At 50.7% G+C, this 26,491-nt stretch overlaps 2 protein-coding genes and 2 long non-coding RNA genes across 11 annotated transcripts in view; 2 read left to right on the top strand and 2 right to left on the bottom strand.

The window, feature by feature from the left end:
* Positions 1-1,608: 1,608 nt before the first annotated feature.
* Tsks (testis specific serine kinase substrate) lies at positions 1,609-17,751 on the bottom strand. 7 transcript variants are annotated; one of them, XM_040279668.2, is made up of 11 exons: positions 16,888-17,751; positions 16,060-16,285; positions 7,263-7,358; positions 6,970-7,053; positions 6,617-6,700; positions 5,765-6,045; positions 4,461-4,655; positions 3,845-4,018; positions 3,078-3,213; positions 1,891-2,090; positions 1,609-1,788 (listed from the first exon to the last, which is right to left on the bottom strand). In XM_040279668.2, the coding sequence occupies exons 1-11, from the start codon at positions 17,055-17,057 to the stop codon at positions 1,632-1,634; spliced, it is 1,803 nt and encodes a 600-aa protein (XP_040135602.1). In that variant the 5' UTR covers positions 17,058-17,751; the 3' UTR covers positions 1,609-1,631. The 7 variants fall into 7 exon arrangements, with proteins under 7 accessions (XP_040135602.1, XP_077887748.1, XP_005336752.1 ...); XM_078031622.1 differs by having other exon boundaries at positions 1,891-2,047; positions 16,888-17,748; XM_005336695.3 differs by having other exon boundaries at positions 1,923-2,047; positions 6,617-6,727; positions 16,888-17,746.
* Positions 5,897-9,059, top strand: LOC144370716 (uncharacterized). Its single transcript, XR_013430629.1, has 2 exons — positions 5,897-6,030; positions 8,709-9,059. It is a non-coding gene; the product is annotated as an uncharacterized LOC144370716 (long non-coding RNA).
* Positions 17,752-22,265: 4,514 nt separating the features above from the next.
* Positions 22,266-24,151, bottom strand: LOC144371043 (uncharacterized). Its single transcript, XR_013431204.1, has 2 exons — positions 23,756-24,151; positions 22,266-23,132 (listed from the first exon to the last, which is right to left on the bottom strand). It is a non-coding gene; the product is annotated as an uncharacterized LOC144371043 (long non-coding RNA).
* A 738-nt stretch (positions 24,152-24,889) lies between these two features.
* Positions 24,890-26,491, top strand: part of Ap2a1 (adaptor related protein complex 2 subunit alpha 1) — a 35,255-nt gene continuing 33,653 nt past the window's right edge. For both annotated transcript variants that reach the window (XM_078031616.1, XM_078031615.1), the window contains exon 1: positions 24,890-25,106. In XM_078031616.1, coding sequence (XP_077887742.1) covers positions 25,040-25,106 — 67 coding nt within the window. In that variant the 5' untranslated portion in view covers positions 24,890-25,039. The remainder of the gene's footprint in view (positions 25,107-26,491) is intronic.

Raw genomic sequence — 26,491 nt, 5'->3', positions numbered from 1 at the left:
GGCTTGTGACTCATTTCCAGTGAATATTAACATGGGGATTTTTTTTTTTAAAGAGAGAGTGACAGAGGGGAGAGAGAGAGAGAGAGAGAGAGAGAGAGAGAGAGAGAGAGAGAGAGAGAGAGAGAGAATTTTTAGTATTTATTTTTTAGTTCTCAGCGGACACAACATCTTTGTTGGTATGTGGTGCTGAGGATCGAACCCGGGCCGCACGCATGCCAGGCGAGCGCGCTACCGCTTGAGCCACATCCCCAGCCCTTAACATGGGGATTTGATGGTAAATTTAGGTTATAAAAAGCACTGTGGCTTCCTGCTCATTCTTACACTTCTTGTTTTGGAAGAGTCTGTTAGTCAACTTTCTAATACTGTCACAAAATACCTGAGAAAAATAACTTAAAGGAGGAAAGTTGTGTTTTGTTTTTTTTTTTATGAGAGAGGGAGAGAGAGAGAGAATTTTAATATTTATTTTTTAGTTCTCGGCGGACACAACATCTTTGTATGTGGTGCTGAGGATCCAACCCGGGCTGCGCGCATGCCAGGCGAGCGCGCTACCGCTTGAGCCACATCCCCAGCCCCAAAGTTGTGTTTTGATTCATAGCTTCAGAAGTTTCAATTTGGCCTTGTTGATTCTGGGCCTGTGGTGAAGTAGAACATCACAGCAGAGAGTTTGTGATGGAGCAAAGCTGCTCACCTCAAGGTGACCAGGAAGAGAGAGATGGCGGGTGGGAGGAGGAGAAAGAAGGACTCAGGGACGAGATATACCCTTCAAGGTCAGGCCCTCAGTGACCTCTTTCCTCCTAAAGTTTTTACCATCTCCCAAAGTGCCATCAGCTGGGGAGCTAGCCTTCAAACCAGGGCCTTTGGGGACATCCCAGATCCAAGCCATAACAGAGATGTTAGTGCTGTGAGAACACAAGTCCTCCATCCAGTAAAGATGATTGCAACCCTGGCTGACATGTTCCCTTCCTCCCTCCTTCTCTTTCCTCTTTCTTTCCTTCTCGACAGGGTCTCACGGTATTTCCCAATCTTCCCACCTCAGCTCCTGGGGTAACTGGGATCCCAGGCATCCGCCACCATGCCCGGCCTGGCTAACATCCTGACAGCAGCCTCACAGGGATCCTGAGTCGCAGCCACCAAGCTAAGCCACCCTTGGATTCCTGACTCCCAGAAATTGTGTGAGATAACATGTGCATACTACCTTAAGCAGCTACAATTATCTAGTAAAAATCGCCCTAAAAATTGTTGGCCTGACAGGCTCAAACTGCACCTCTGAACATGTGTCTACCCCACCCCCTCCTCCAAGAACGGGCCATTGTTAGCACCTCCTTGGGAACCTGGATGTTGGGAACCCAGACACCATGCAGCTAAGGATTCAGTGAATCCTGGTGGGCACAGAGGTGGCACATGGTGTGTGCGCAGCTCACTACCCCTCTTCTTTTTTTTTTTTTTAATTTTTAGTTGTAGTTGGACAAGATACCTTTATTTTATTTATTTTTATGTGGTGCTGAGGATCGCTCCCAGGCCTTGCATGTGCTAGGCGAGCACTCTACCACTGAGCTGCAACCCCAGCCCCTCACTACCCCTCTTCTTGATGCCAAAAAGGAGACAGAATTCATGCCAGCATGAGAGGCCATTTATTGCTCAGGGGCTGGACCCCCACGTTTTGGGGGAGCCCCCCCACTACTTCCTCCCCCCATTGTCCCCGTGGACCCCTCAAGTGGCAGGTTGCTGAGCTGATCGTGGAGGGAGCACATCTTCAGGTGTAGATAGTCCAGAGTGGCCACCTTCTCCCTGTAAGGGCAGACAGTGGGGAGTCAGCACTGTTGTGGCTTGGTGTTGGGGTGTGGGAGTAAAGGGAGGGGTTGGGTTCAGGCCCTTTCCCCAAAATCTCACGCTCCTCCCATGCCCTCAGCCTCCTTCCTCACTCCGGCTTCATCTTGTCCGTCAGCAGCAGGTTCTTGGCCCGCAAGGCCTCGTCTTGGGCCAGCCGAAGGGTGGAGCTCAGGGCCTCTGCCCTGACGTGTTTGGCCAAGGCCTGGCGCTCCAGCTCCTGGGGAGAGGAGTGTAGGTGCCGCTGGGCTTGCTGTACTGGGCTGGGAGTGGAGGGGGAGCTGGATCGCGGAGGCCAGGGGCAGGGTCCCATGGGGCCCACATTCCTCCCCGAGGTATCCCATCATGCCTTGAGGCTGAAGCCGACCCTGGCATCCCACAAGGCACTGGTTGCACTAACCCTGTGTCTATTCCTTGATGCATTGGCCTATGTCTCAGCAAGCACTAAGTCACATCTAAGACGCTGTCCCCCAAAGCTCATGAACCATCCTGTATTTGATATGCATGTGCCCACCGTGTTGTGACCTTCCACATCCCAGAAGAACCCGTGTTTCCTTATCCACAAGACCAGAGTCTCTCACAAGAACAGTCCTTAGTGCTCTGGTTCTCTATATCCCACAGTGCACCAAGCCCATGTGCTCCCCTGTACCCATCCTGGGGCTCTGCCACATCAACATCCCATGCTGCTTATCATCCATGAGGTCAGTGTTCCGTAATACAGTGGGTCTCCATGTCCCACAATGCACCAGGACTCAAGTCCCAGCAGGTACTGGGCTTCAGACTGTTGCCCCAAGAAGAGATGTGGTTCCATTTCCCACGATGCAGTAGCTTATGGTGACCAAAAGTCACTGGGTGCCCTGTCCGGTCTCACTGATCTCTCGCTGATTTCACTGATTACTGATCTCACTGCCTCTCTGAAGGTCTGGCCGGGGAAATCAGGCCAATGTCCCATGAACTTTTAGACTGGTATCTGCCTCCTGGTCCCCAGTACACCAGATGCAATGTCCCACCATGCCTTGGGCCCAAATCTAGAGCCCAGAGTTCCAGAATGATTGGCCTATGACTCAACCACCAAGCTGCTTGCCCCTCCCCCTATGCATCAGAATTAAGTCCACCCCCAACAACTGCTGCCCACAGCTCAGCCCTTCCCTTCTGGTCACACACCAGCAGTACCCTCGTGCCCAGGACTCCGTGTCCCGTGCCCTGACAGAAAAGTAAAGTGGGGCATGGTAGCCCATGGTCCCTGGTACCAGAATCTTCTTGTGTAGCCTCTGGCAGCTGGGACAAGCAGGAGCCAGGCCCCTCTGCTTCACCTCGTCCACTAGCGGGGTCAGCGCTCGCTCCAGCAGATGCTGCAGGGACTCCGAAGACAACTGCTGCCCCTGGCTGGGGGCGGGAAGGGGACGAAAAGAGGACGAAAGAGGCCCAGTACCAACTCCATCCTCAGGATGCCCATGCACACCTTCCCAGGCTCCACCTGGCTCTGTTTCCATTATGCACCCCATACAACCTTCCACCCACGCACTGGGGACACCCCATGGTGTATCAGGTGTCCTTTGGTTCCTACTACTTAAGGGCACCATCAGTCCTTGGTTTCCAAAAGCCATCAAGAACTCACATTTCCTCTAGTGCACAAGTTAAACCTGATCTCAAGTTGTACAAGGAATTCCCCCTTCCCACAATGAACCCAGTGTGGTAGCCTTTTTTCCCCACCACACACGAGGTCTCACTTTCTGCACCATGCAGGGAGAAACCCCGCTTCCTACCATGTACCACATCCCGACCTTCCCACAATGCACTGGACATACATGATGCTCCAAATGTAGCAAAACGCAATATTTAGTTTGTGGGAAGGGAAGAAATGTCGTTCCCATTACTCAGCACGACTGACTGATTCTACCACACGCTGTCTCCCACAATGAACACCCCTCCCCCCCTTGCTGATACCCCATCTCCTTCAATGCGCTATCCTCCCTGGGACTCAGAATGCATCAGGAAGCTGGCCCCACCCCCATACCTGGCACAGCGGGCACAGGAGCCTTGCGTGGGTCGATCCAGGCTCATGGAGTGGTCAGGTCCTCTTCGGGGGTTCTGAAATTGCCGCCCCAACTCCTCCAGAATCGGTTTCACTGGGCCAAGCCCCTCCAATTCGCTCCTCAGTGAAGCCACAGACACAGCTGACCGCTCCACCCTGAGCATGAGTGTAACCAATGCTGTGTGGTAGACTTCACCCACCATTGGTCCAGCACCTGAGTCTCCATCAAGTCTTCAAAACTCTGCCCTGCCCACCCCTCTTGCTCTGTTGGCTCCTCCTTTTATATTTTAACATCTGGACTGCCTTCGCCCTGTTTCTAGATGACTTTCCCTGATCCCTGGTGTCCACTCTTTATCTCTTTGGGGCTTGGAACACATCCCTTCTCTAATTGGCTCCATCCCTCGTTCTTTAATATGCATACACCTCTTCCTGCTATCTAATTGGCGCTTCCCAACGTCAGTATAAGATCCGGACCGCTCAGAACCCCGCTGATTGGCCCACCCATTTTTTCCCTCAAGACTCCGCCCCCGCGATGGCTTCGCCCCACCCCTTCGTGGCCGACACCAGCCCCACCCCACGCACCGGCCCCTGCCCTCACATGGTGCACAGCTCGTCGGCCCGACCCCGAAGCTCCTGCAAGCCTCGGGCGGTCTGAGCTTGCTCGCGTTGCGCCCGCTCCCACTGGCCCAGGAAGCCGTCGAGCCTGCCGCCCAGGCCCCCTAGCAGCCGCAGGGCCTCCTGCACGGCCCCCTCCTCCTGATGCCACCGTGCGGTCAGCGAGGACACCTCCCTCCTGGAGGGGAAGAGGGATAGAATAGCGGGGGATTAGGTTAGGTCACGCTGCGCTATACCCACCCGGAGCTCCAGACCCAGCCGGTCCCCAAATTCTCTTGTGGTCATGTCCTCCAGAATTCTGCCTTGTCAGTTAGCCTGGGCCTTCCCTGTCAGGTCCCCGTCTCCACCACTGCGCCTACAGACTCCATCCCTCCAGGACACCTCTCCCCTCTATCCTGCCCACTCAGATTAGTCACTAGGCCCGGCTTCCCTGAGGTAGACCTACCAACCCTGACTCAAAAATTAGTTCTTTGCATGAAGAGAGCGCCTGCAGAATGGAAGAAAATCTTTACCACACGCACCTCAGATAGAGCACTAATCTCCAGGATATATAAAGAACTCAAAAAACTTAACACCAAAAAACAACCCAATAAATAAATGGGCTAAGGAACTGAACAGACACTTTGCAAAAGAAGAAATACAACTGATCAACAAGCAGTTAGAGAAAGGCAAATCAAAACTACTCTAAGAGCCAGGGATAGTGGTGCACGCATGCATCCCAGCAACTGGGGAGGCTGAGACAGGAGGATTGCGAGTTCAAAGCCTCAGCAAAAGCAAGGCACTAAACAACTCAATGAGACCCTGTCTCTGGATAAAATTCAAGATAGAGCTGGAGATGTGACTCAGTGGCTGAGTGCCCCTCAATCCCTGGTACCAAAAAACCCTAAGACTTCATTTCACTCCAGTCAGAATGGCAATTATGAAGAATACTAGAGGGCTGGGGTGTGGCTCATTGGCAGAGTGCTTGTCTAGCATATGTGAGGCACTGGGTTCTATTCTCAGCACCGCATGTAAATAAATAAAATAAAGATCCATCAACAACTAAAACAAAAATTTTAAAAAGAATACAAGCAATAATAAGTGTTGGTGAGGATGTAGGGAAAAAGACACACTCATACTCTGCTGGTGGGACTGCAAATTGGTGCAGCCAATATGGAAAGCAGTATGGAGAGTCCTAACTTGGTATGGAACCACCTACAACACTTAGGCCCCGCCCCCAAGATTTTTGACCACCAGCAAGGTCCCGCCTCCTATCACCTCGAGGTGACATCCCTAGGCCCCGCCCACCTCAACTCCTCAAGACCCGCGGAGACCTTCTGCAGCTCCTGATCGCTCCCATAGGGGCTCTCTCCTGACCGGGGCGCGGTTCCCCAGCCCACCAGGCCGCGCAGCCGAGGGGGTTCTTCGGGACTCCCTGGTGGGCCAGAGCAGCCCAGGTTGGGACCAGCAGAGCCCAGGCCGTGCCGGGAGAAGCCGGCCTCCAGCTTCTGCTCCAGCTCCTGTAGCTCGGCCTCCTGCCTCCGCGGCGTCTCATCCTGCAATTGCTGCTGCAGGTATCTCAGCTTCTCCTGGACCCGGAGAGAGAGCGGGTCACGGTGTCCAACCCTTCTCCTCCTGATACCAACTCCACCCCCAAATCTGCCCCAGTAATCGGAGACTGGAAAGTAAAAAGCCCCGGAGAGAATATTAGGAAGTACTACGTGAAGTGGGAGGGAATGTGCCATTCGAACTCCACGGGAATCCAATTCGGAAATTCCCCTGTCTGCCTCCGCGACTCCATCCAGCCCTCCCCTCCACCCCAACTCCAGTCCTCTTAGGTGTCAAAGACCAGTCCCTGCCCCTTAGGAAGAACAATGGCAACTTTTTCAGCATTTCGTTGGAAAATGAGCGAGCATGTGAGCAGGACCAGCCTTCTCAGTCCAAGTCCAGCTCAGGTCTCTCTCTCTCTGGGACTGGAGTCCCCATTCTGGGCATGGAAGCCTCTTTCGGATCCTCCTTATTAGTAGATTCTAAGTGTGACCGTGACAGCAGGGGCAGTGTCAACGTGATGGTGGCAGCAGGGCAGGAAGTCCCACCTGCGGTCTCTCCCAAGTCCCTCAGGTGTCCATCCTCCTCCCACAAATCTCCGGACCTCCTTACCTCCAGTAGGGCAGAGTTCTGCTTCAAGACGTTGGTTTTGATTTCAGCGTCTTCCACCGACCGGGTCACCTTCCGGCAGTTCTCCTGGGTCAGGACACCAGGGCGGGGGCCCTGCCTTCCCATTCCAGTTCCGCTCCCTACCCTTAGGCTGGCTATTTCCAAGCAGGCTCCACCCCGCAGGCAGAACCCCACTTACTAGTCCTGGTCCCTCGACCAAAGGAATGCTTCTGGCCTCGCCAGAACTGCGCTGTGCTGCTCCTGCGCCTCCTCCCATCTCTCTCGCGTCTGGGACTCCATTCCTTCCCTCTTCCTCCCACCCACTTCTCACCCGACTCCCGCCCCCAGTGGCTCACCTTGAGTTGACTACAGTACCCTTCCAACTCCTCAGCCTCTTGCCGCCTTCTCTCTAGATTCTCGCTCAGCACCGAACACTCACTCTGGAGCCGAAAGAGAGGAGGGTTACCGAGGTCAACAGGGGGACAGCCCACGGAAGGGGGACCCCTCTGGGGTTAGGAATGTCCCTTTCCTTTCTGAGTCTCGAGCTTCCCAACTGGGCTAGGAATGCATCAGAGTACAGGCTCGTCTAACTAACGAGCAGTCCGCCTGGAGGAAGACGAGGTCTGGGGAGAAGAGGCGGTTCTCCTACCTGCAGGGTCTGCACGTGCTGATTAACCCGGGTGGTCTTTTCCTTCAAACTGGTGATGGAGTCTTTGGCCCGGACCAATCCACTGTTGACCCCGCTCTAGGGAAGAATGGGAGACAGTGGTTAGTGGGTGGGTGGAGGCTCTGTTTGCACCCTGATTTGGCACCTCTTGGATTCTTGGTGCACCTGTTTGATAAACCCAAGGGAGAGCCAATTTTCTTCATGGTGGACTGGGAGAAGAATGAGTAGGATCCAAGAGGGACTGAGGGGAAGGGTAGGGTGCTCAGATGGGTAGGGGAAGGAGGATGGTCTCAACACTTCCGTGTGTGTCTGTGTACTGGGGACTGATTCCCCAACCCTTTCGTAAATTTTATTTTGAGATAGGGTCTCACTAAGTTGCTCAAACTTAATGATCCTTCTGCCTCAGTCACCCAAGTAGCCGGAATGACAGGCAGGCAGGACTTCACCAGGAAAAACATACCGTTAAAACACATGCTCTGACTTCCTCTCCCAGCACTTTTCAGATCACGAGCACATTCTCCAACAGGCCAAGCATTTACAGGTCCTTCATTCTTCACAATCACACTGTGTGAGATTCTACAGCCCCATTTGCAAGGGGTCTTAAAGGGTGACATTCCTGTACTCCCAGCTACACAACACATTAGGTGACTTTGTCAGAATTTAAACTCAGAAACTTTATTTTAAACCATGACACCATGTAGCTTCTGATCATCATTTCTTGATTTTTAAAAAATATTTATTTTGTAGTTGTAGTTGGACACAATACCTTTATTTATTTTTATGTGGTGCTGAGGATCGAACCCAGGGCCTTGCAAGTGCTAGGAGAGCGCTCTACCGCTGAGCCACAACCCCAGCCCCATCATTTCTTGATTTTTGAAAAAAACTTGTGGTCCTTGGGATTGAACCCAGAGGTGCTCTACCACTAAGTGACATCCCCAATCCTTTTTATTTGGGGAAGAGGGGTACTATGAATTGAACCCAAGGATGTTTGACCACTGAATCACATCCCCAGCCCTTTTTTAATTTTTTATTTTGAGACCGAATCTCACTGAGTTGCTGAGGCTGGCTTTGAATTTGTGATTCTCCTGCCTCAGCCTCCTGAGTAGGTGGGATTATAGACACATGCCATCGATATTTTATACCACCATAAAATGCTTTATGACTTCTGCCAAACTATGGTTCCAAGAAGGAGGCATGTGGCAGGCTCTATTCTTCCCATTTCCACTGCCACTGAAGCCTTAGTGTCACACAGAATTGCCAGAGACTACATTTCCCAGGCTCCCTTGCAGCTAGGTATGGTCAGTTCCATGGGGCTAAGTTCTGGCCCATGGAACTTGGATGAAAATAGGTAGTCAATTTCAGAATTATGCCTTTAAATGAAAAGGAGTAAAAACTTCTTTCTCTCTGCCCACTGTCTGGAATGCAAAGTTGACAGCTATCTTGGACCAGCAGATGGAGACCAGTGTCAGGAGCTTCCATGGATGAACATGCCTTCAAGTCCTGATGCCCCGAGGATCTGACCAGTTACTGCATTTCACAGTGACTTGGGTGTTGACCCAGCTCGGATAGCTAGGTGTGGCTCCAGGTGTAGGTGTCACCCGCGGGGGTGGAGCTACACTCACCTGTTCCCTTGTAATCCTACCCCTTTGCCCTTTTTGGGATAGGATGTTCCATGGAACCTCCACTGTGTGTTCCCTAGATAAGAATACAGAGTTCCGGAGGCTCTCTTTCTTTCCATGAGCCCTTAAGCTCATAAAGCCGTCTCTGGAATATTGAAAAGGTACTTCTGTGTGTTTTTGTGCTTTCTCTGTCGTTTTCTTGAGTTACTGAAATAGTCAGATTTTGTGAACCCAGCAGTAGGTGGCCAGCTAAGATAGATGCTGACAGCCAGACCTGAATTCTCAACACTGTGAGGTTGCCCATTCAAGTCCAACACCTGTGAAAACTTTTACAGTTCAGAGGGCTTCTTCTGTCTTGTGCAAACTGTAATTTTGTGTCTGTCACAACAGTGAAATTTGTAAACTAATCACAGTTATTTATTTATTTATTCATTCATGGTACTAGTGATTCAACCCAGGGGCAATTTACCATGAGTTATATACTTAGCTCTTTTTATTTTGAAACAGGATCTTACTAAGTTGTTTAGGGCCTGACTAAGCTGCTGAGGCTGGCCTTGAACTTGGGATCCTCCTGTCTCAGCCATCATGCCCAGCTATAGTTTATATTATTATTTTTTGGGGGGAGGGGGCAGCTACCAGATATTGAACTCAGGGGCACTCAACCACTGAGCCACATCCTCAGCCCTATTTTTTATTTTGTAGAGACAGGGTCTCACTGAGTTGCTTAGTGCCTCACTTTTGCTGAAGATGGCTTTGAACTCTCAATCCTCCCACCTCAGCCTCCCAAGAATTAGTTCAGAAGTCTCTTAAAAAAAAAAAAAAAAAAGGTCAGTGGCGAGTGCTTGCCTGGCATCTGTGAGGGTTTGAGTTTAGTCCTCAGAAACACACACATACACACACACACACACACACACACACACACACACACCAAATTAATTAAATAACATTTAAATTTTAAAAGGCAACTATACAATAAGCATTAACAAAATAAACCCTCAGGAGTCGAAAAAATCTATTTCTAGAGCTGCCACATCATGAAACTTGAAACGTCCAGTTGTTAATAGAAAAATCATGATTCATGCAAAGAAAAACAAGCAACTATGGCCCATCCACCGGGTTGGTGCTGGAGGAGAAAGCAATCAGTAGAATCTGTTCCTGAGGAAGCTTGGATTTGGATTTACAATTGAAGACTGTAAATCAACTATTTGAAGTATTTTCAAAGGACTAGAGGAAACCATATCAAAAAACCCTAAAGGAAAATATGAGAATGATCTCTCACTAAATACAGCTTATTACTAAAGAGATACAAACTATAAAGAGGAGCCAAGTAGAAGTCAGGCGTTGTGGTGCACACCTGTAATCCCTGTGACTCTGGAGGCTGAGGGAGGAGGATTGCAAATAAAAGGCCAGCCTCAACAACTTCTCAAAATCCTGTCTCAAAGTAAAATAAAAAAGTCTGGGAGTGTGGCCCAGTGGTGGAGGACTTGCCTAGCATGTGTGAGACCCTGTGTTTGATTATCAGCACCACATGTAAATAAATAAAATAAAGGTTCATCAACAACTAAAAAAATTTTTTTTAAAAAAAGAGAGAGATGCACAAATTTTGAACTGGGAGGAAACAAGAAGAGAACGTACGTGCCAAGTGATCCAGCTTACATGGAAGAAAATCATACACACCCACCCCACCTCACCCCCACACACATGTATATATTCATATTCATGTTTGGGGCTGGGTACTAGGGATTGAATTAAACCCAAGAGCTTTACCACTGAGCCACATTCCCAGCCCTATTTATTTTTTTATTTTGAGACAGGGTCTTGCTAAATTGCCTAGGGCCTTGCTCTGATGCTGAGGCTGGCTTCTGATCCTCCTGCCTCAGCCTCCTGAACACACTTCATTACAGATGTGCACCACTGTACCCAGCAATAAATACAGTGACATAATTATACAACCTCCCCCTTCCCAGATGAAAGAACCAATTAGAAATTCCAGGGATGAAAAGCACAATAAGTGAAGTGAGAAACTCAATTCCCAAGAGGGAGCTCAGTAGCAGGTTTGCGTATGCAGAAGAATGAATCAACAAACTTGAACTGAGATGATCCAGTCTAGCACAGTGGCACATGCCTGTAATCCCAGTGGCTCAGGAGGCTGAGACAGGAGAATTGCGAGTTCAAAGCCAGCCTCAGCAATGGCGAGGCCCTCAGCAGCTCAGTGAGACCCTGTCTCTAAACAAATTCCAAAATAGGGCTGGGGATGTGGCTCAGTGGTTGAGTGCCCCTGAGTTCAATCCCTGGTACCAAAAAACAAACAAACAAACAAAAAAGATCTAATCTGAGGAACATTAAAAGAATGAGGAAAACTGAACAGAGGCCAAGACACTATGGGTCAGGGAGTCCCCAAAAGGAGAAGAAAGGGTAGAAAGAGTAGAGAAACAATAGCTGAAAACTTCCCCAATTATCCAACACATCCAGGAAGCCAACGAACCCTTAATAGTGCAAACCAAAGGAACAGTGCCTAGATACATGATAAACAAACTTCTGAAAGACAACATTAAGCTGGGTGTGGTGGCACATGGCTGTAGTCCCAGAGGCTCAGGAGGCCAGGGCAGGAGGATAGCAAGTTTGAGGCCAAGCACAGCAACTTAGTGAGGCCCTAAGCAACTTGGCAAGATCCTGTCTCAAAATATAAAAATACAAAGGGCTGGGGATGTGGCTCAGTAATAAAGCACCCCTGGTTAAACACCCAGTGCCCCCCCCAAAAAAAAAGTTTGGGATGAAGAAAAATGAAAATATGACATACTAAAACTTAAGGAATGAATAAAGAGCAATGCTCTAAGGAAAATTTATAGTTGGAAATGCATTTTTTAAAAAGTTTATTGAGAGGCTGTGGTTGTAGCTAAGTGGTGGAGTGCTTGCCTAGCATGTGGGAGGCACTGGGTTCGATTCTCAGCACCGCATACAAATAAATAAAATAAAGGTCCATTGACAACTAAAAAATATATATATTAAATATTTCTTTTTTAGTTTTAGGTGACACAATATCTTTATTATACATTTATGTGGTGCTGAGGATCGAATCCAGTGCCTCTGCATGCTAGGTGAGCACTCTATCACTGAGTAACAAAAACATTACTATGAATAATTGTATGCCAACTAGATAACAACAAAAAAAAAATAGAAAAATGCCTAGAAGCACACAAACTACCAAAACTGACACCAGAAGAACTAGGAAATACAAATAGACTCATAAGTAAGGAGATTTAGTAACAAAAATAATTTTTAAACTTCCAAAGAAGAAAAGTTCAAGACCAGATGGCTTCATTGGTGAATTCTGCCAATCTTTTTAAGAAATGACAACAATCCATCTCAAATTCTCTTAAAAAAATAGAAGAGAGAGGTGCTGGTCATGGTGGCACCTGGTGGCAATTCCTAACTCATTCTAAAAGGCCAGTACTTTCTCAAAGACATCACAAAAGAAATTCACAGACTGGTATTTTTTATTAATATATCTGGGATAATCCTCAACAAAATACTGGAACTTATCCTGGCAATATGCACCGTGACCAAGTGGGAATTATCCTATGAAAGTCAACGTATTGCCGGGGGAGTGACGCAGGCCTGTAATCCTCGGAAGGCTGAGACCCGAGGATCATGAGTTCAAAGCCAGCCTCAGAAACAGCCAGGTGCTCAGCAGCTCAGTGAGACCCTGTCTCTAAATAAAATACAAAATAGGGCTGGGGGTGTGGCTCAGTGGCCCAGTGCCCCTGAATTCAAGTCCCAGTATGAAAAAAAAAAAAAAAACAGCTGGAGTGTGTCTGGGTCACTGGATTCAATCCCTGGTAATAAAAACATTATTATGATGTGTCCATGGAGAAAAAGCATTTAATGAAATCCAACCACTTTCATTAGGAAAAAACCCAACAAGCTGAGAATGGCAGAGAACTTCTTCACGTTGATGAAAGGAATATGAATAGGCTCCTTCGTAAGTAAAGAGATTTAGTAATAAAGATAATTTTAAAACTTCCAAAGAAGAATCTTTTGAGGATTCTACAAAACCTCACAAAGTACAGTGGTTTAAAGTATGATTGTAAATTCTTTGACATTCCTTTGGAGTCTTAGTCCCCTCACTTGAATGTGCTGGACTAGGTGACTCGGGTCAGGTAAGTAAAGTCAAGCAAAAGTGGTGAAGTAGGGCTGGGGATATAGCTCAGTTGGTAGAGTGCTTGCCTTGCATGCCCAAGGCCATGGGTTCAATCCCCAGCACCCTCCTACATACACACACACAAAGTGGTAAGTTTATAACTTAAAAGAAATGATGCATTCATAAGAGGAACTGTGGGTCCTGCTTGCTGTGTCTTGCATGGAGAAATCACAGCTGGCATGTCAGAAACAGCCACTATGGAGAAACCAGTGTCCTGAGGAAGTGAGGCCTCCACCCAAAAGGCAGGAAGGAACTGAAACCTCCCCAAGGGCCCTGGGAGGGCACTATCTCTCCAGCCTCAATCAAACCTTCCCATGACTCTACCAGAATCTTAATTGTAACCTCAACACACCCCTGGAACTTCTCAACTAAACCACTCCAGGTGTGTTGTTTTATGTCTGGGGGGTATTTGTCTCACAGCAGTAGCTAACCAGTACAGAGAGTCTTTCTAAACTGAAGACTCAGAACACTCCTGTGCGTAACTGTTCTGGCGACCTAGGGAACAGGTCCTGGTTCAACTCATTTCTGCAGCCCACTGGCTGTACAGCCTCAGGGAGGGGACTTCACCTCCCTGTGCTTCTGTTTCCCAACCTGTAAAACGGAGATGCGACTAACAGCTACTTTTGGAGAATTGCTCCTGCGATGAAGGTGGGCTGGCCTGAAGGCCCTTGCCAGTACTTCTGCAGCGGCAGACCCTGGATGTGGGGTGCAGCTCTGCTGGCAGAGGGAGGGGAGTGGGAAAGGCCGATCCCTCCTGCTCGGCTGAGAGGCACACAGTACGTTGGGGAGCGAGAGTCCTGGGGACAAGTTCCTCCTTGGCCACCCATGCGCTGTCCGACTCTCAGCTCTGCAGTTCTGTTAACCTCTCCCATAAAATGGGAATAATGACAGCTTGATGGCATCGGGGTCAATGACTCAATAGATTGGTAGCCAAGCACAGTGACTAGTGTTGGCCCTTAAAAATGACAATGGACAGGACCTATAGCAGGGGGCCTTGATGACATGGACCCTCACAGTGGCCACAGGGAAATATGCAGATTGCAAGACAGACCCTGAGCAGAGGTCCAAAGATCGACCCTGTCAGTCTTTGCCACTGATTAATCCTGAGCTTCCAAACAGCAGCCTGCAGCCCCTGAGGGGGTGTAGCCAAGGTGAGAGTCATCCTTCCAGTTTTACCTGTGTCCCTCCGGCCTGGACTCCTCTCTCAGCCAGCGTCTCCATGGCCTCCTGGCTCCCAGGGCCCTCTCTGGGTCTCTGTCCCCCTCTCACACCCTCCTCCCCACCTTCTCCAGCTTTCTCTCTTGATGCAGCTCAGTCCTGGGCAGGGGCCAGTGTCTGCTCTTGTCCCCCTTCTCTCTCCCTTGCCCCTACCCCAACCCCAGGCGGCTGTCTTTACTGTTTCCATTTTGAGAGGAGGAACCTGCTGGTGCTCCCGCAGCCACAGCAGCTCACCACGCCTCAGGCCTTGCTCTGGCTGCCCAGGGCCCTTTCTCAGGCGTCACCAGCCACCGGGGGACATGACTCAGAATAGCTCTGGTGGGAGGCAGACAGCTGCAGTGCTGCCGAGAGAGGCTCCTGAGGCAGGAGGCAGAGCTGCTCCCACTGGGGGAGGAGAAGTCTCCCGTGGGCATCTCCTTGTCCTCCTTCCCGAACCCTTGCCTGACCTCCTCCCTGGCCTCCTCCCTAGCCTCCCTACCTTCCCTCCAAAGGCCACAGAGGAGCCTCAGGGAAGGAGAGGATTCCAGCATAGCCTCGTGCCCAGCCCAGCCGCCTTCCCCCATGAACCCACATGGCTCCCCATCATCTGTGTGGCCAGTGCCCTCCCCGCTGTCCCTCTAGCTTGTCTCTCTGACATGCTACACTCCGGCCTGGGATCTGCTCTGCTCTTTTTTTTTCTCTCTTTCTTCCTTTCTTGTGTGTGTGTGTGTGTGTGTGTGTGTGTGTGTGTGTGTGTGCACACATGTGGGGGCTGGGAATTGAGCCCAGGGCCTTGGGCGTGCTAGACGAGCTCTCTTCTGCTGAGCCACATCCCTAGCCCCTCTCTTTTCCTTTTCCTTATTTATTTACTTACTAATTTAATATTCCTTCTGGTTCTGCAGGTGGAACCCAGGGGCACTTTGCCACTGAGCTACTACCTATATCCCCAGCTCTTTTTATTTTTAATTTTGAGACAGGGCTTTGCTAAATTGCCCAGGCTGGCCTCAAGTCTCAGCCTCCTGAGGAGGCATTGGGCCTGTAGGCATGCACCACCATACCTGGCTCGGCGGGCACATCTTGGGCATTCAAGAAATATTTGTTTCTTGCAGTGCCAGAACAAATGCAGCATCTCCATCTTACAGATGAGGAAATGTCAGCTCCCAGAACTAGAAAGTGCTCCAGTAAATGTGAGCAATAACCGTGATCCTGATCCTGCTATGTAAATGCAATTCTTAGTGCCTGTGTGGAGCCAGCCAAGCCTGGCCCAGGAATGGGGTAGAGGGAGGCAGAGTTCAAGGTCTAAGTTGTGGCTCTCCATGCTCCTGTCCGGAATTCCCTAATTACCCTCAACTTGCTCACCTCTCCGTTTTGACCCAGTTCTCAGGCCCTAACCCTGTAGAGAACTCCTACTCCACTCTGCGCGGCCTCCTCCAGGACGCCTTCCCTGAGACCTCCAGCCTGGTTTGGGGGTTCCTTCGCTGGGATCCCCTCCATTACAGAATATATCCCCCTGGTCTGGGTCTGTCCCCCCACACCCATCTGGAAGCTCTCTAAGGGCAGGGTCTGGTGTGATGCTTAGCTATGACTCCAGCCTCACTTGGGACATTGCAAAGTGACCCAATGCACTCAAGACCACTCCCAGATTCACGCTGGCTGTCGGAGGAGGCGGTCGTGGCTCCACACCAAGAACACCTGTTCCCCTCCTCAGCATTTCCTGCCACCAGGGCCAGGACACTGGTGTGCCCCTGCCAGAGTCCCTCACCAGAAGTTCCGTGATGTCCGGGTCATCTGGAGCCCAAGGTGTGGTGGGGGAGGCAGGGGGCCCGGGCAGCGCCAGTGGACCGCTGTCTTCCGTGGTCGAGTCTGTCCCCGAGGAGTCGGTGGGCTCCACCGCGGCCAGGTTGAGCAATGACACATTGGTGCAGGCCGAGGACCGTTTGAGGTTCAGGCACCAGTGCATGGGCTCATGGGACATCCGGGGTTCCACCCTGGGGAGGAGCAGCAGGCAGGGGATGGCTGAGGATGCGCCCCAGGGGCCGCTAGCCTGCCTGCCGCCTGCAGGGCCCCTTCACCCTCCACTCCCTTCTCCGCCCTCTGCCTGCATCCATCCCTTGCCGCCACCTGTTTTCTTTCCCCTTCACCCTCGCCACCTGCTTTCTTCAGACCCTTCCCTAGACTCCTCTCTTCTCTTGACTCTTCCCTCCCCCATGCCAGTCCAATACTGATTTTCCCCTGCTACTGGGAATGGAATGCAGGGGTGCGTGACCACATCCCCAGCTCTTTTTTTTTCTTTTGGGACAGGGTCTCCTTAAGTTGCTTAGGGCTTTGCTAAATTGCTGACGCTGGCCTTGAATTTTGTGATCCTCCTTCCTTAGCCTCCCAGGGATGACAGAATTACTGCCACCACCAGCTCAGCCCACTATGTCTTGCTCTCTGCCTCCCTCTGTCTCCTCCTTTCCCTCTTGCCTGTCCCCCCACCCCCTCCTCTTCTCCTCTGCCCCCTCCTCTCTAGCACCCGCAGTGGGACTTGTGCCCTGTTGGAGGCAGGGCCGGCACTAGGATCATGCACAATAGGGTGCGTCAAACCCACCCGTGGAACGACACGGCTTTCTTTTTCTTCGTGATCCCCTTGGCTGGGTTGGTCACCCCCCCGGGAGCCTCTGGGACCAGCTGGGATCGGCTCTCGACACCTGCAGGGGGGTCTCCGGCCTCATGGATCTCCTTGGACTGCCAGATCGTCTTCACAACCACACTCGCCATGGCATCGGAGGCCTGCTCCCAGGGGGAGACTCACCACCTACTCTGACCACTGGCCCTCAGAGTCCCCTGTCCCCTCGGCCTGCCTCACAAAGGACTCAACCACTGGGCCCCGGGGGGGGCAGGGAGTACGGAGAGCTGCATCCCCAAGGCATCCCCTAGGAGGTCACAGTGGACTCTTCTGGTCCAGGATTCTAGATCTGCAGCAGATGGCACTCCTCAACCCGGTCCAGAATGCTGCCTTTAAGAAAGGATCTCCACGAAGGCTGAGCCGCAGTCAGGACACGCATGTTGAAGTGTCTGGGGTTGCGTCAGTTTCCTGAGACTGCAGGGACACAGCGCCAGGCCCAGGGCCTTAAAGCACAGATGTTTACCAGGTCTAGAGGCCAGAAGTCCAAGATCAAGTGTGGGTAGGATGGTTCCCTCTGAGGACTGTGGGCCTCAGCTCCAGGCCTCTCTCCTCTCCTAGCTTCTGATGGCTTCAGTCACTCCCTGGCTTGCAGACAGACATCTTCTCCCCATATCCTCACGTGACCGTCTCTCTGCCTGTCCGTGTCCAAATCACAGCCCCTTCCTCCTTTTTTGTGGTACTAGGAATCAAACCCTGGGTCTTTCTCTCTCTCTTTTTTTTTTTTCCGGTACCAGAAATTGAACTCAGGGGCACTTGACCACTGAGCCACATGCCCAGCCCTATTTTGTATTCTTTTTTAGAGACAGGGTCTCACTGAGTTGCTTGGCGCCTTGCCTTTGTTGAAGCTGGCTTTGAACTCACCATCCTCCTGTCTCAGCCTCCCAAGCCACTGGGATTACAGGCTTGTGCCACTGCACCTGGCTCAAACCCTAGGTCTCATACAGGCTGGTCAGGTATACTTCTACCACTGAGCTACAGAGCTACATCCCTAGGTTTTTTTGTTTGTTTGTTTGTTTTCGTTTATTTATTTGGTACTATGGATTAAACACAAGGGTACTTGACCACTGTTCTACATTTCTGGTCCTTTTTATTATGTATTTTGAGACAGGGTCTCACTAAGTTACCGAGGGCCTTACTACATTGCTGAGCTGGCCTTGAACTTGTGATATTCTTGTCTCAGCTTCCTGACTTGCTTATACCATCATGCCCAGCTCCCCTTTTTTAATGGCTTCAGTGAGTTGGGTTCAGGCCAGCTCAAATGACCTCACCTTAACTTGACCATCAGCAAAAATTCATTTCCAAATAAAGTCACATCCTCAAATGCTGGAGGCTGGAATTTCAATGACCTTTTAAGAGATGCAGCTCAACTCATGACAGAGGTAAAGGATATTGATATCCACAATTGGCATTTTTTTTTTTTTGGCAGAGTCCTTGCCAAATTGCCCAGGCTGGCCTTGAACTTAGGACCCTCCTGCCTCAGCTTCCTGAGTCCTTGGGATTCCAGGTTTCTGCCACTGCACTTGATCACAATTCATAAATGTGTGACAAAGCAAGTAGAGCGGTCCTCCATTACCCATGGAGGATGGATTCCAAAATTCCCCACAGATATGAAAGTCTGTGGATGCTCAAGTCTCTTACATAAAATGGCACATATCTGGGCACAATGGTTCATGCTTGTAATCCCAGTGACTCAGGAGGCTGAGGCAGGGGGATTGTGAGTTTGAGGCCAGCCTCAGCAAAAGCAAAGTGCTAAGCAACTGAGTGAGATCCTGTCTGTAAATAAGATACAAAATAGAGCTGGGGATTTGGAAATTTGGCTCAGTGATCAAGTGCCCCTGGAAGAAGAAGAAGAAGAAGAAGAAGAAGAAGAAGAAGAAGAAGAAGAAGAAGAAGAAGAAGAGGAGGAGGAGGAGGAGGAGGAGGAGGAGGAGGAGGAGGAGGAGGAGGAGGAGGAGGAGGAGGAGGAGGAGGAGGAGGAGGAGGAGGAGGAGGAGGAGGAGGAGGAGGAGGAGGAGGAGGAGAAGGAGAAGGAGAAAATGGCTGTAGCTTAGTGGTAAATTTTACCTGGGTTAAATCCTCAGTGCCAAAAAAAAAAATTAAAAATAAAAAAAGAGAGAGGGGCTGGGGTTGTAGCTCAGTGGCTCATGCTTGCCTGGCATGTGTGAAGCCCTGGGTTTGATCCTCAGTGCCACATAAAAATAAATAGAAGATCCATTGAAAACTAAAAAACATTTAAAAAGAGCAAGAGAGAGAAGAAAGGAAGATAAAGTGATAAAGTCATGGTATTTGCATATAATCTGTGCATGTCTTCCTGTATACTTTAGATCCCCTCCCTCCCTCCCTCCCTCCCTCTCTCTCTCTCTCTCTCTCTCTCTCTCTCTCTCTTTTTTTTTTTTTTGTGGTGCTGGGGATCAAGCTCAGGGCCTTGTGCATGCAAGGCAAGACTCTCCCAACTGAGCTCTATCCCTAGCCCTGCTTTAGATCATCTCTAGATGATGTATATTACATAATGCAACATAAATGCTATATGCACACTTGTTACAATATATTATTAGGAAGTAATGACAAAAAAGAAAAAAAGAAAAAGTCTGTACTCTAGACACAATTTTTTCTGAATATTTTCTACCAGAGGTTAGTTGTGTCTGAGGATGCAGAATTCAAGGACATGGATGACAATGATTTCAGCAAAATGTCCAGGCAGTATGTCCTCATTGAGGTGGTAAGAGTTGTGTTGATTCCAATTTCTTGTCTTTTTTTGGGGGGGGCGGGCGGTGTGCCAGGAGCACTTAACCACTGCGCCACATCCCCAGGCTCTTTTTAATTTTGAGAAAGGGTCTCATCTCATAAAATTGCTTAGAGCCTCACTAAGTTGCTGAGGCTGACCTTGAATTTGTAATCCTCCTGCCTCAGCCTCCTGAATTGCTGGGATTACTTACTGTCAATAGGTGTGCACTGCCACATACATCTGGCCTGGTGGTTATTTCTAAAGGACACTGGGTGTGGATGGAGGACAGACTATGAGAGGCCAGGCTGAGAGGGGCAGGGCAACTGGATGTCTCTCTTTGGTGATCCACGTTAAGAGATGGCAGCACTGCAGGCCTCCACAGGCGGGGGTGGGGGGTGCTGAGGTGGTGGCATGGAGGGAAGTGGCCAGCTCTAGAATATGTTCTGGCTTAGGTCACAGGCAAGGGACGGGGAAGGGTCTGGTAGGACTGCCTGGGTGATTGATGTAGGGTCCCTTTGCCAAAATGGAAAGACTTGGGGTGAGTCTGCTTCTTCTAGAAGCAATCAAGAGTCGACTTGCCTGGGTACAAATCTTAGAACCTATTGGTAGTTCAACCCAAGATTCCCTGGAGGGGCTCCTGACATCTTAAAATCAATAAGAACTTGCCCAGGCATTATCTAGAACTTGAAAATGTGGACTTGTTCGTGGTGTGGTCTTAAAACCTGCTCACGAGTTGCTTTCCCTTGGGTGGGGGGCCAGATGAATCCCACATGAGCAGTGGTTGCATCCAGCGCTTGGAGTGCCTTGGTATACCAACCCCAGAGGCTCACTCAAATCCAGGTGTCTAGTTCTTTGCTGTTCAACCTGATGGTCACTGTCAGATCACTTACTGTCAGAAGCCTGTGGTTGTGGTGCAGCCAATCTGGAAAGCAATATGGAGAATCTTTGGAAAACTTGGAATGGACCATTTGACCCAGATATCTCACTCCTTGGTTTATACCCAAAGGACTTAAAAACAGCATACTACAGGGACCCAGCCACATCAATGTTTATAGCAGCTCAATTCACAATAGCTGAACTGTGGAACCAGCCCAGATGCCCTCAGTAGATGAATGGATAGGGAAACTTTGATATATATACACAATGGAACATTACTCACCATTAAAAGAGAATAAAATCATGGCATTTGCAGGCAAATGGATAGAGTTAGAGAATATCATGCTAAGTGAAGTTAGCCAATCCCAAAAAACCAAAGGCTGAATGTTTTCTTTGATATGAGGATGCTGACTCATAATAGCGATGGGGGGGGGGAGCATGGGAGGAATAGAGGAACTTTAGATAGGGCAAAGGGGAGGGAGGGCAAGGGAGGGAGCAAGGGAGTAAGAAAGAAGGTGGAATGAGTTAGACATCATTACTCTAAGTACATGTATGAAGAGACGAATGGTGTGAAAATACTTTGTGTACAACCAGTGACTTGAAAAATTGTGCTCTATATGTGTAATATGAAATGAATTGCATTATGCCATCATATTTCACAAATTAGAATAAATAAATTAATTTTAAAAAAAGTAAAGCAACTCATGTCTGTGAGCACTTGCAAAGTCTCCAGTCAAAAGTGAGATGTGCTGTGGGCATAAAACACCAGATTCCAAAGACTTTGGAAAATCAGAGCGCACAAGATGCTGAACTGATATCTCTATATAACGGAGTTAAAGAAAATGTTCAGATGATTCTCGTCTTACAATGGTTTCTCTCTCTCTCTCTCTCTCTCTCTCTCTCTCTCTCTCTCTCACACACACACACACACACACACACACACACACACACATTTAACTTTACGGTGGTGTGAAAGTGATAGGAGAAACCATCACTTTCTTCAAAAGTGAGTTTTGAATTTGGATCTTTTCCCAAGCGTAAGACCCTCTCTTGCGGGGCTGGGCGGGCACAGCTCCCTGTCAGTCCTGTGGCCAAGACTTAGAAACAACCTGGACTCCAGGTGCTCTGTGTAGCTAGCTGCTGATGTTTGGTAGATTGAGTGGATTCAGTGCATTTTCAGTTCTGATATTTTCGGTGCCCCACCATAAGTAAGGGCATTCTATTACTAAACGTAATCAAAGCCATCATTTCCTTTTTCATTTGTTTACCAAGGTGGCTAGAGTACGTGGAAAAGTCCCTAAGTGGCCCCCATTGTGTTTCCATTGGACAATGCTGCTGTCCCTCCACAGGGGTCAGCCTGTGGGCCCTGTGGGCAGCATCATGAGGCCCTGGCCCAGGATCAGACAGTGCCAGTGTTCTGCAGAAGATCGGGTTGGCCCCAACCTGAACCCCGGTAGATCTCAGAAGGCTTTGTTTTAGGGCTAAGTGTAAAATTAGCCAGGAGTGGTGGTACAGGCCTCTAATCTGCTACTCAGGCCACTGAGGCAGGAGACTGCAAATTTGAGGCCAGCCTTTCAAATTAAAACATAAGAGGGCTGGAGTTGTGGCTCAGTGGTAGTGCACTTGCCTGGCATATGTGAGACCCTGGGTTCAATTCTCAGCACCACACATAAATAAATGAATAAAACAAAAGTCCATCAACATCTAAAAATATATATTTAAAAAAATGTAAGAAAATGGGCTGCTGGGGATATGGGTCAGAGGTACAGTGCTTGCCTAGCATTCTGGGAGCTTCTGGGTTCAATTCCCAGCACTGCAAAAAAAAGAAAAAGAAAAATTTTAATTGGTGGCTAATTCGTGGGCTCTGGGGTGTTTGGCAGAAGCACAGAGTTCCTCCAACTGGCCCCTGCTCCCTTTTTTTGGTCTCAGGGACTGAATCCAGCAGCGCCTGACCATGAACCACATCCCCAGTCCTTTTTATTATTTTGATACAGGATCTAGCTAATTTGCTGAGGCTGAATCCTGGGATTACAGGCATGTGCCACTGTGCCCGGCTTCTCCTACCTGCCCTTGACCAGGGGCCAGATATCCCTTTTCCCCAAGAACTCAGAGTTAATCCCAGACTCCAGCTGAAGGGGGGCAGGCGAAGATGGAGGCAGGATATAAATGCTTTTCTGTCCTGTTGTGGGTTATAATTTCCCTGTTGAAATACTCGCTATCCCTACTTCACACCCCTCAAAAAGAGTTTCAAGTTCACGGTTAACACAGATCGATGACGGCCCTGTCTTCAGGGGAAAGTACTTCTTTCCAGGTCACCACAGGAGGTCTCTGGTGCTTGGAAAGCTTTTGTATTCATGCAAAAAAAAAACTTTTTCAGGTCCAGTTTGCTTGGTTTGTAACAGGTCTACGGTGTTTAGGGACCCACAAGCCCCGCCCCGCGCACCCTCTTTTAGAAAAGGACTGGGCTGTGCCGGGCGAGCTGCGCAGGCCTGTGGTCCCAGGGACGCAGGAGGTCGAGGCGGGAGGATCTCAAGCTGCAGCTCAACCTCAGCAACTCAGCAAGACCCTGTTTCAAGACAAAAAAATGGAAAGGGCTAGGGGTGTAGCTCAGTGGTAGAGCGCTCTGGGTTCAATTCTCTGTACCAAGGGGGGGGCGGGCAGGGGGAGTCGGGGGAGAAAAGGAAGAGAGAAAAGAAACAGAAAGGACTCTCCCTGTCATTAAAACAGCTAAGACACGTCTGTTCTCCTAGACTCCAGATGGACTTTCCCAAGCCCATTCCTGGAACCAACAGGAAGGGTCCACTGAATCTGGAAGGAGGCTCTTCTCTACCTCCTCCCATCCCCCCCCCCCAGTCAGAGTGGACCTTCCCAAACCCACGACACGCCCCCTCGGTTCATTCCAGCAATGCCTCGCCACTGAGATTCGGAAAGACCGGCGGGGTGCCGTTTTGTTCCTCTAGGCGACACCAATGGACTCTTCCAGTTCCCTTTGCCCCAAATTTCTCAATCGCCTGGGGCGTTGGAGTTCTGGCGGCTTTGCTTTCCCAGCAGCCAGTCAAGCAAAAAGCCTGGGGGTGGGAGGAAGCCCACGGCGGGGGAGGGGCCAAGGCCAAGCAAATCTGCCCTTTTCTTTTTCTTCTCTTTCTTTCTTTCTTTTTAAATATTTTTAGTTGTAGATGGACACAATACCTTTATTCCATTTCTTTATGTGGCGCTGAGGATCGAACTCATTCCTCACCCGTGCAAGGAAAGCGCTCTACCTCTGAGCTACAACCCCAGCCCACTCATTCCTTTCTTAAACAGCATCTGAGTTGTCAGTACTAGGTTCCTTTCTTGACTGGGATGGTTCAGAGACTGTGGAGGAGAGAATCAATTTTGACTCAATATCTTCTATAATGGAAATTGCTCGAAGCATTGTGATGATGAGGGGCGGCAATATATATATATTGAAAAGTGGTTAAAAACCTATAGATTCCACTTCCGAGCTGTGTGGCCTTGTTCGAGTCACTCAACCTCTCTGAATCTTCGTTTTAACCTCTACTTAATGGCTTTGAATTAAAGCTCCGCCCCCTCTGGGATTCTAGGTCTCCTCCCCTCTGGGATGCTAGGTCTCTTGACAAATCAAGTGCGAACGTGTAGGTTGCAAGGGGTGGGATGAAGGGGAAGCCTTCCTGGACGAGGATTTAAGGAGGGAAGGAGGGGGAGTGGAAGGAGAAAGGAACAGAGGAGCGCTTGCGCAGTAGACACCTCACGCTCTCTTGCCCCGCCCAGATCCTTCTCTGCAGCAGGGAATTGCAGGCGTCGCTCCACCTATCCCAGCCCGGCTAAGCGACACCCTCCCCTTCTCCTTCTTTCTCTACGGGTCGTCGCCCTCCGCCCGCCCCCACAACCGCCCAATCGAGGGCGGAAGTAGGACAGGTCCGGCGAATTCGTGACGCCTGCGGGGGCGTTCTACCCATCCATTGGTCCCGTTCAATCCAAGTCCCGCCCCCCAAGGCCCGTTCCCCCACCTTCTTTCACGTCCCTCCCTCGCTTCTTGGAGAGGGGGCCACATCCAATCAGTGTTGGCCTCGGCCGCTCGGAGGAGGCGGTCCCATGGTGCGTAATCGAACCCCGCCCGTCTCTCGGGCAACGCCCCCTCCTCCGCTCCCGAACGGAAATAGCAGGGCACTGGACCAATCGTAACGGTGTGCCTTTGCGTTGCGACCAGTGAACGAGGGAGCAGGGGCGACGACGGGCCTGACAGACAGAAAGAACAGCCAATGGCCGGCTGAAGGCCCCTGACGGCTGTGCGGGGGGAGGGACCGAGGGCGGTCCACGGCCTGCCCAGCCCGCCCGCTCCCAGTCCGCCCTCCCCCTCGGCCGGCTGGGCTCCTCGGCGCGCCTGGGGTCCTTTCCGCCCAGTGCCCGCCTGCCAGCCCCCGCCGTGCTGTGCCCTGTCCGGCCAGGCCTGGAGCCGACACCACCGCCATCATGCCGGCCGTGTCCAAGGGCGATGGGATGCGGGGGCTTGCGGTATTCATCTCCGACATCCGGAACTGTGAGCTCGCGGCCGGGGGACACAGAAGACGCGGGGGAGGGGGCAGCGTGGAACCGAGGAGTTTGGGGGTCACAGAGGGACCCGGGGCATGGAAAGCCTCTGCGTCGAAGAGAGGGAGAATAGGAGAGTCCTGGTGGGAACTTTAGGGTGGGGGAGATCCAGGGGCTTGGGGTGTCATAGAGTGCCTCCTGGGGTGACGACACGGAGTGGCTATCGGGGTCCGCCGGGTCTCAGAGGGCAGGAGGCAAGTGAGGTCCCGGGATAGGGCCCTAGAGGCGTTCCCCGGGAGTGATGAAAAAGCTGTTGGCTCGTACAGACCGTGGGGTTGGAGGGATCCCTGATGGAGGCAGAAATGGAAGCGGGTGCTCGGTGGGGGTACCCTGTGGGCTGGTGGAATGGGAGACGGCCAGAGGGGACCCAGAGGAAGTGGAACACAGGCAGCCTAATGCGCCAGGGCTTGAGGGTCCGGGAAAGGGGGTGTCATAGAGGGGAAGGGGCTAGATAGGTCATCGAGGCTCCTGGTGAGTGGCATCAACGAAGCATAGGAGTGGCTGGAAGTCCATGGACTTCCGTCGGAGAGATGGGAAGTGGGGGGGATTATGGAGGGACCTTGGTGAGGGATAAAGAGCCTCCAGAATGGGGAATTGCTTAGGAGATATGGAGGACAGTGGGGAGCAGGCTTGACTGAGGGAAAAGGAGGGGCCCAGGGAGTGCAGAAGGGAGGGACCCTTTAGAATCTTAGTGTAGAGTCTTGAGAGATCCCGAGACCTGGCACAGGGGCCTAAAAAGGCATGTGGGAGCTGGGGGGATGTGCCAGAGGCAGGAGAGCTTGGACCTCAAGGAACAGGTCAGGGAGCCTGAGGGGTTTGTGGAGGAGAGATCTGTCAAACCCAGGTAGGGGAAGCCTCGTTTCAGCGGGAGGCCAGAGGTCAGGGAGCAGGACAGGCCTGCTCTGGACCCTTCCCTGTCTGACCACAGCACTATGGAGACAGTGATCCCCACCAGGGAGGGTTGCCGGGTCAATGGGACGGCTGGCAGCAAGTCAGCTCCAACTCCTGGAAGCAGCTGTTGGTGTGCGGAGCTGCTGGGAGCCTTCAGAGCTACATCCATGGGCTTTGGGGTCAGCCCGACCTGGCTTTGAGTTTGAGCTCTGCCACCCCATAGCTGTGTGACCTTGAATGAGGGACTTTGGCTCTCAGTTTCTTCATCTGTCAGGGGGGGACTGCTGATCACACCTTCCTGAGGGTTACTACATGTGAGATCTTTCACGTGTCAGGCTCTCTGTGGATCTTGGCTGTGTTATTCGGCTGGATCTTAAAGGGGGATTCTGTGAGGTACCTACTTATTGTTTTAGCATTCAGTAGTCATGGAGGGATCTGGCATTT

Source organism: Ictidomys tridecemlineatus, chromosome 15 (assembly GCF_052094955.1).
Source record: "Ictidomys tridecemlineatus isolate mIctTri1 chromosome 15, mIctTri1.hap1, whole genome shotgun sequence".
Taxonomy (NCBI): Eukaryota; Metazoa; Chordata; class Mammalia; order Rodentia; family Sciuridae; genus Ictidomys; species Ictidomys tridecemlineatus.
The sequence above is the reverse complement of the archived record's forward strand: the minus strand, read 5'-3'. Positions and strand labels throughout refer to the sequence as shown.

What these genes read in the sequence shown, in the direction of transcription:
- Tsks (XM_040279668.2), bottom strand. Translation starts at nt 17,057, where the DNA reads ATGGCGAGTGTGGTTGTGAAGACGATCTGGCAGTCCAAGGAGATCCAT. An exon ending in AGCACGTGCAGACCCTGCAG is followed by an intron (nt 7,054 to 7,262) that starts GTAGGAGAACCG and finishes TTTCGGCTCCAG; the next exon opens with AGTGAGTGTTCGGTGCTGAG. An exon ending in GGCTACACAAGAAGATTCTG is followed by an intron (nt 2,091 to 3,077) that starts GTACCAGGGACC and finishes CTCCACTCCCAG; the next exon opens with CCCAGTACAGCAAGCCCAGC.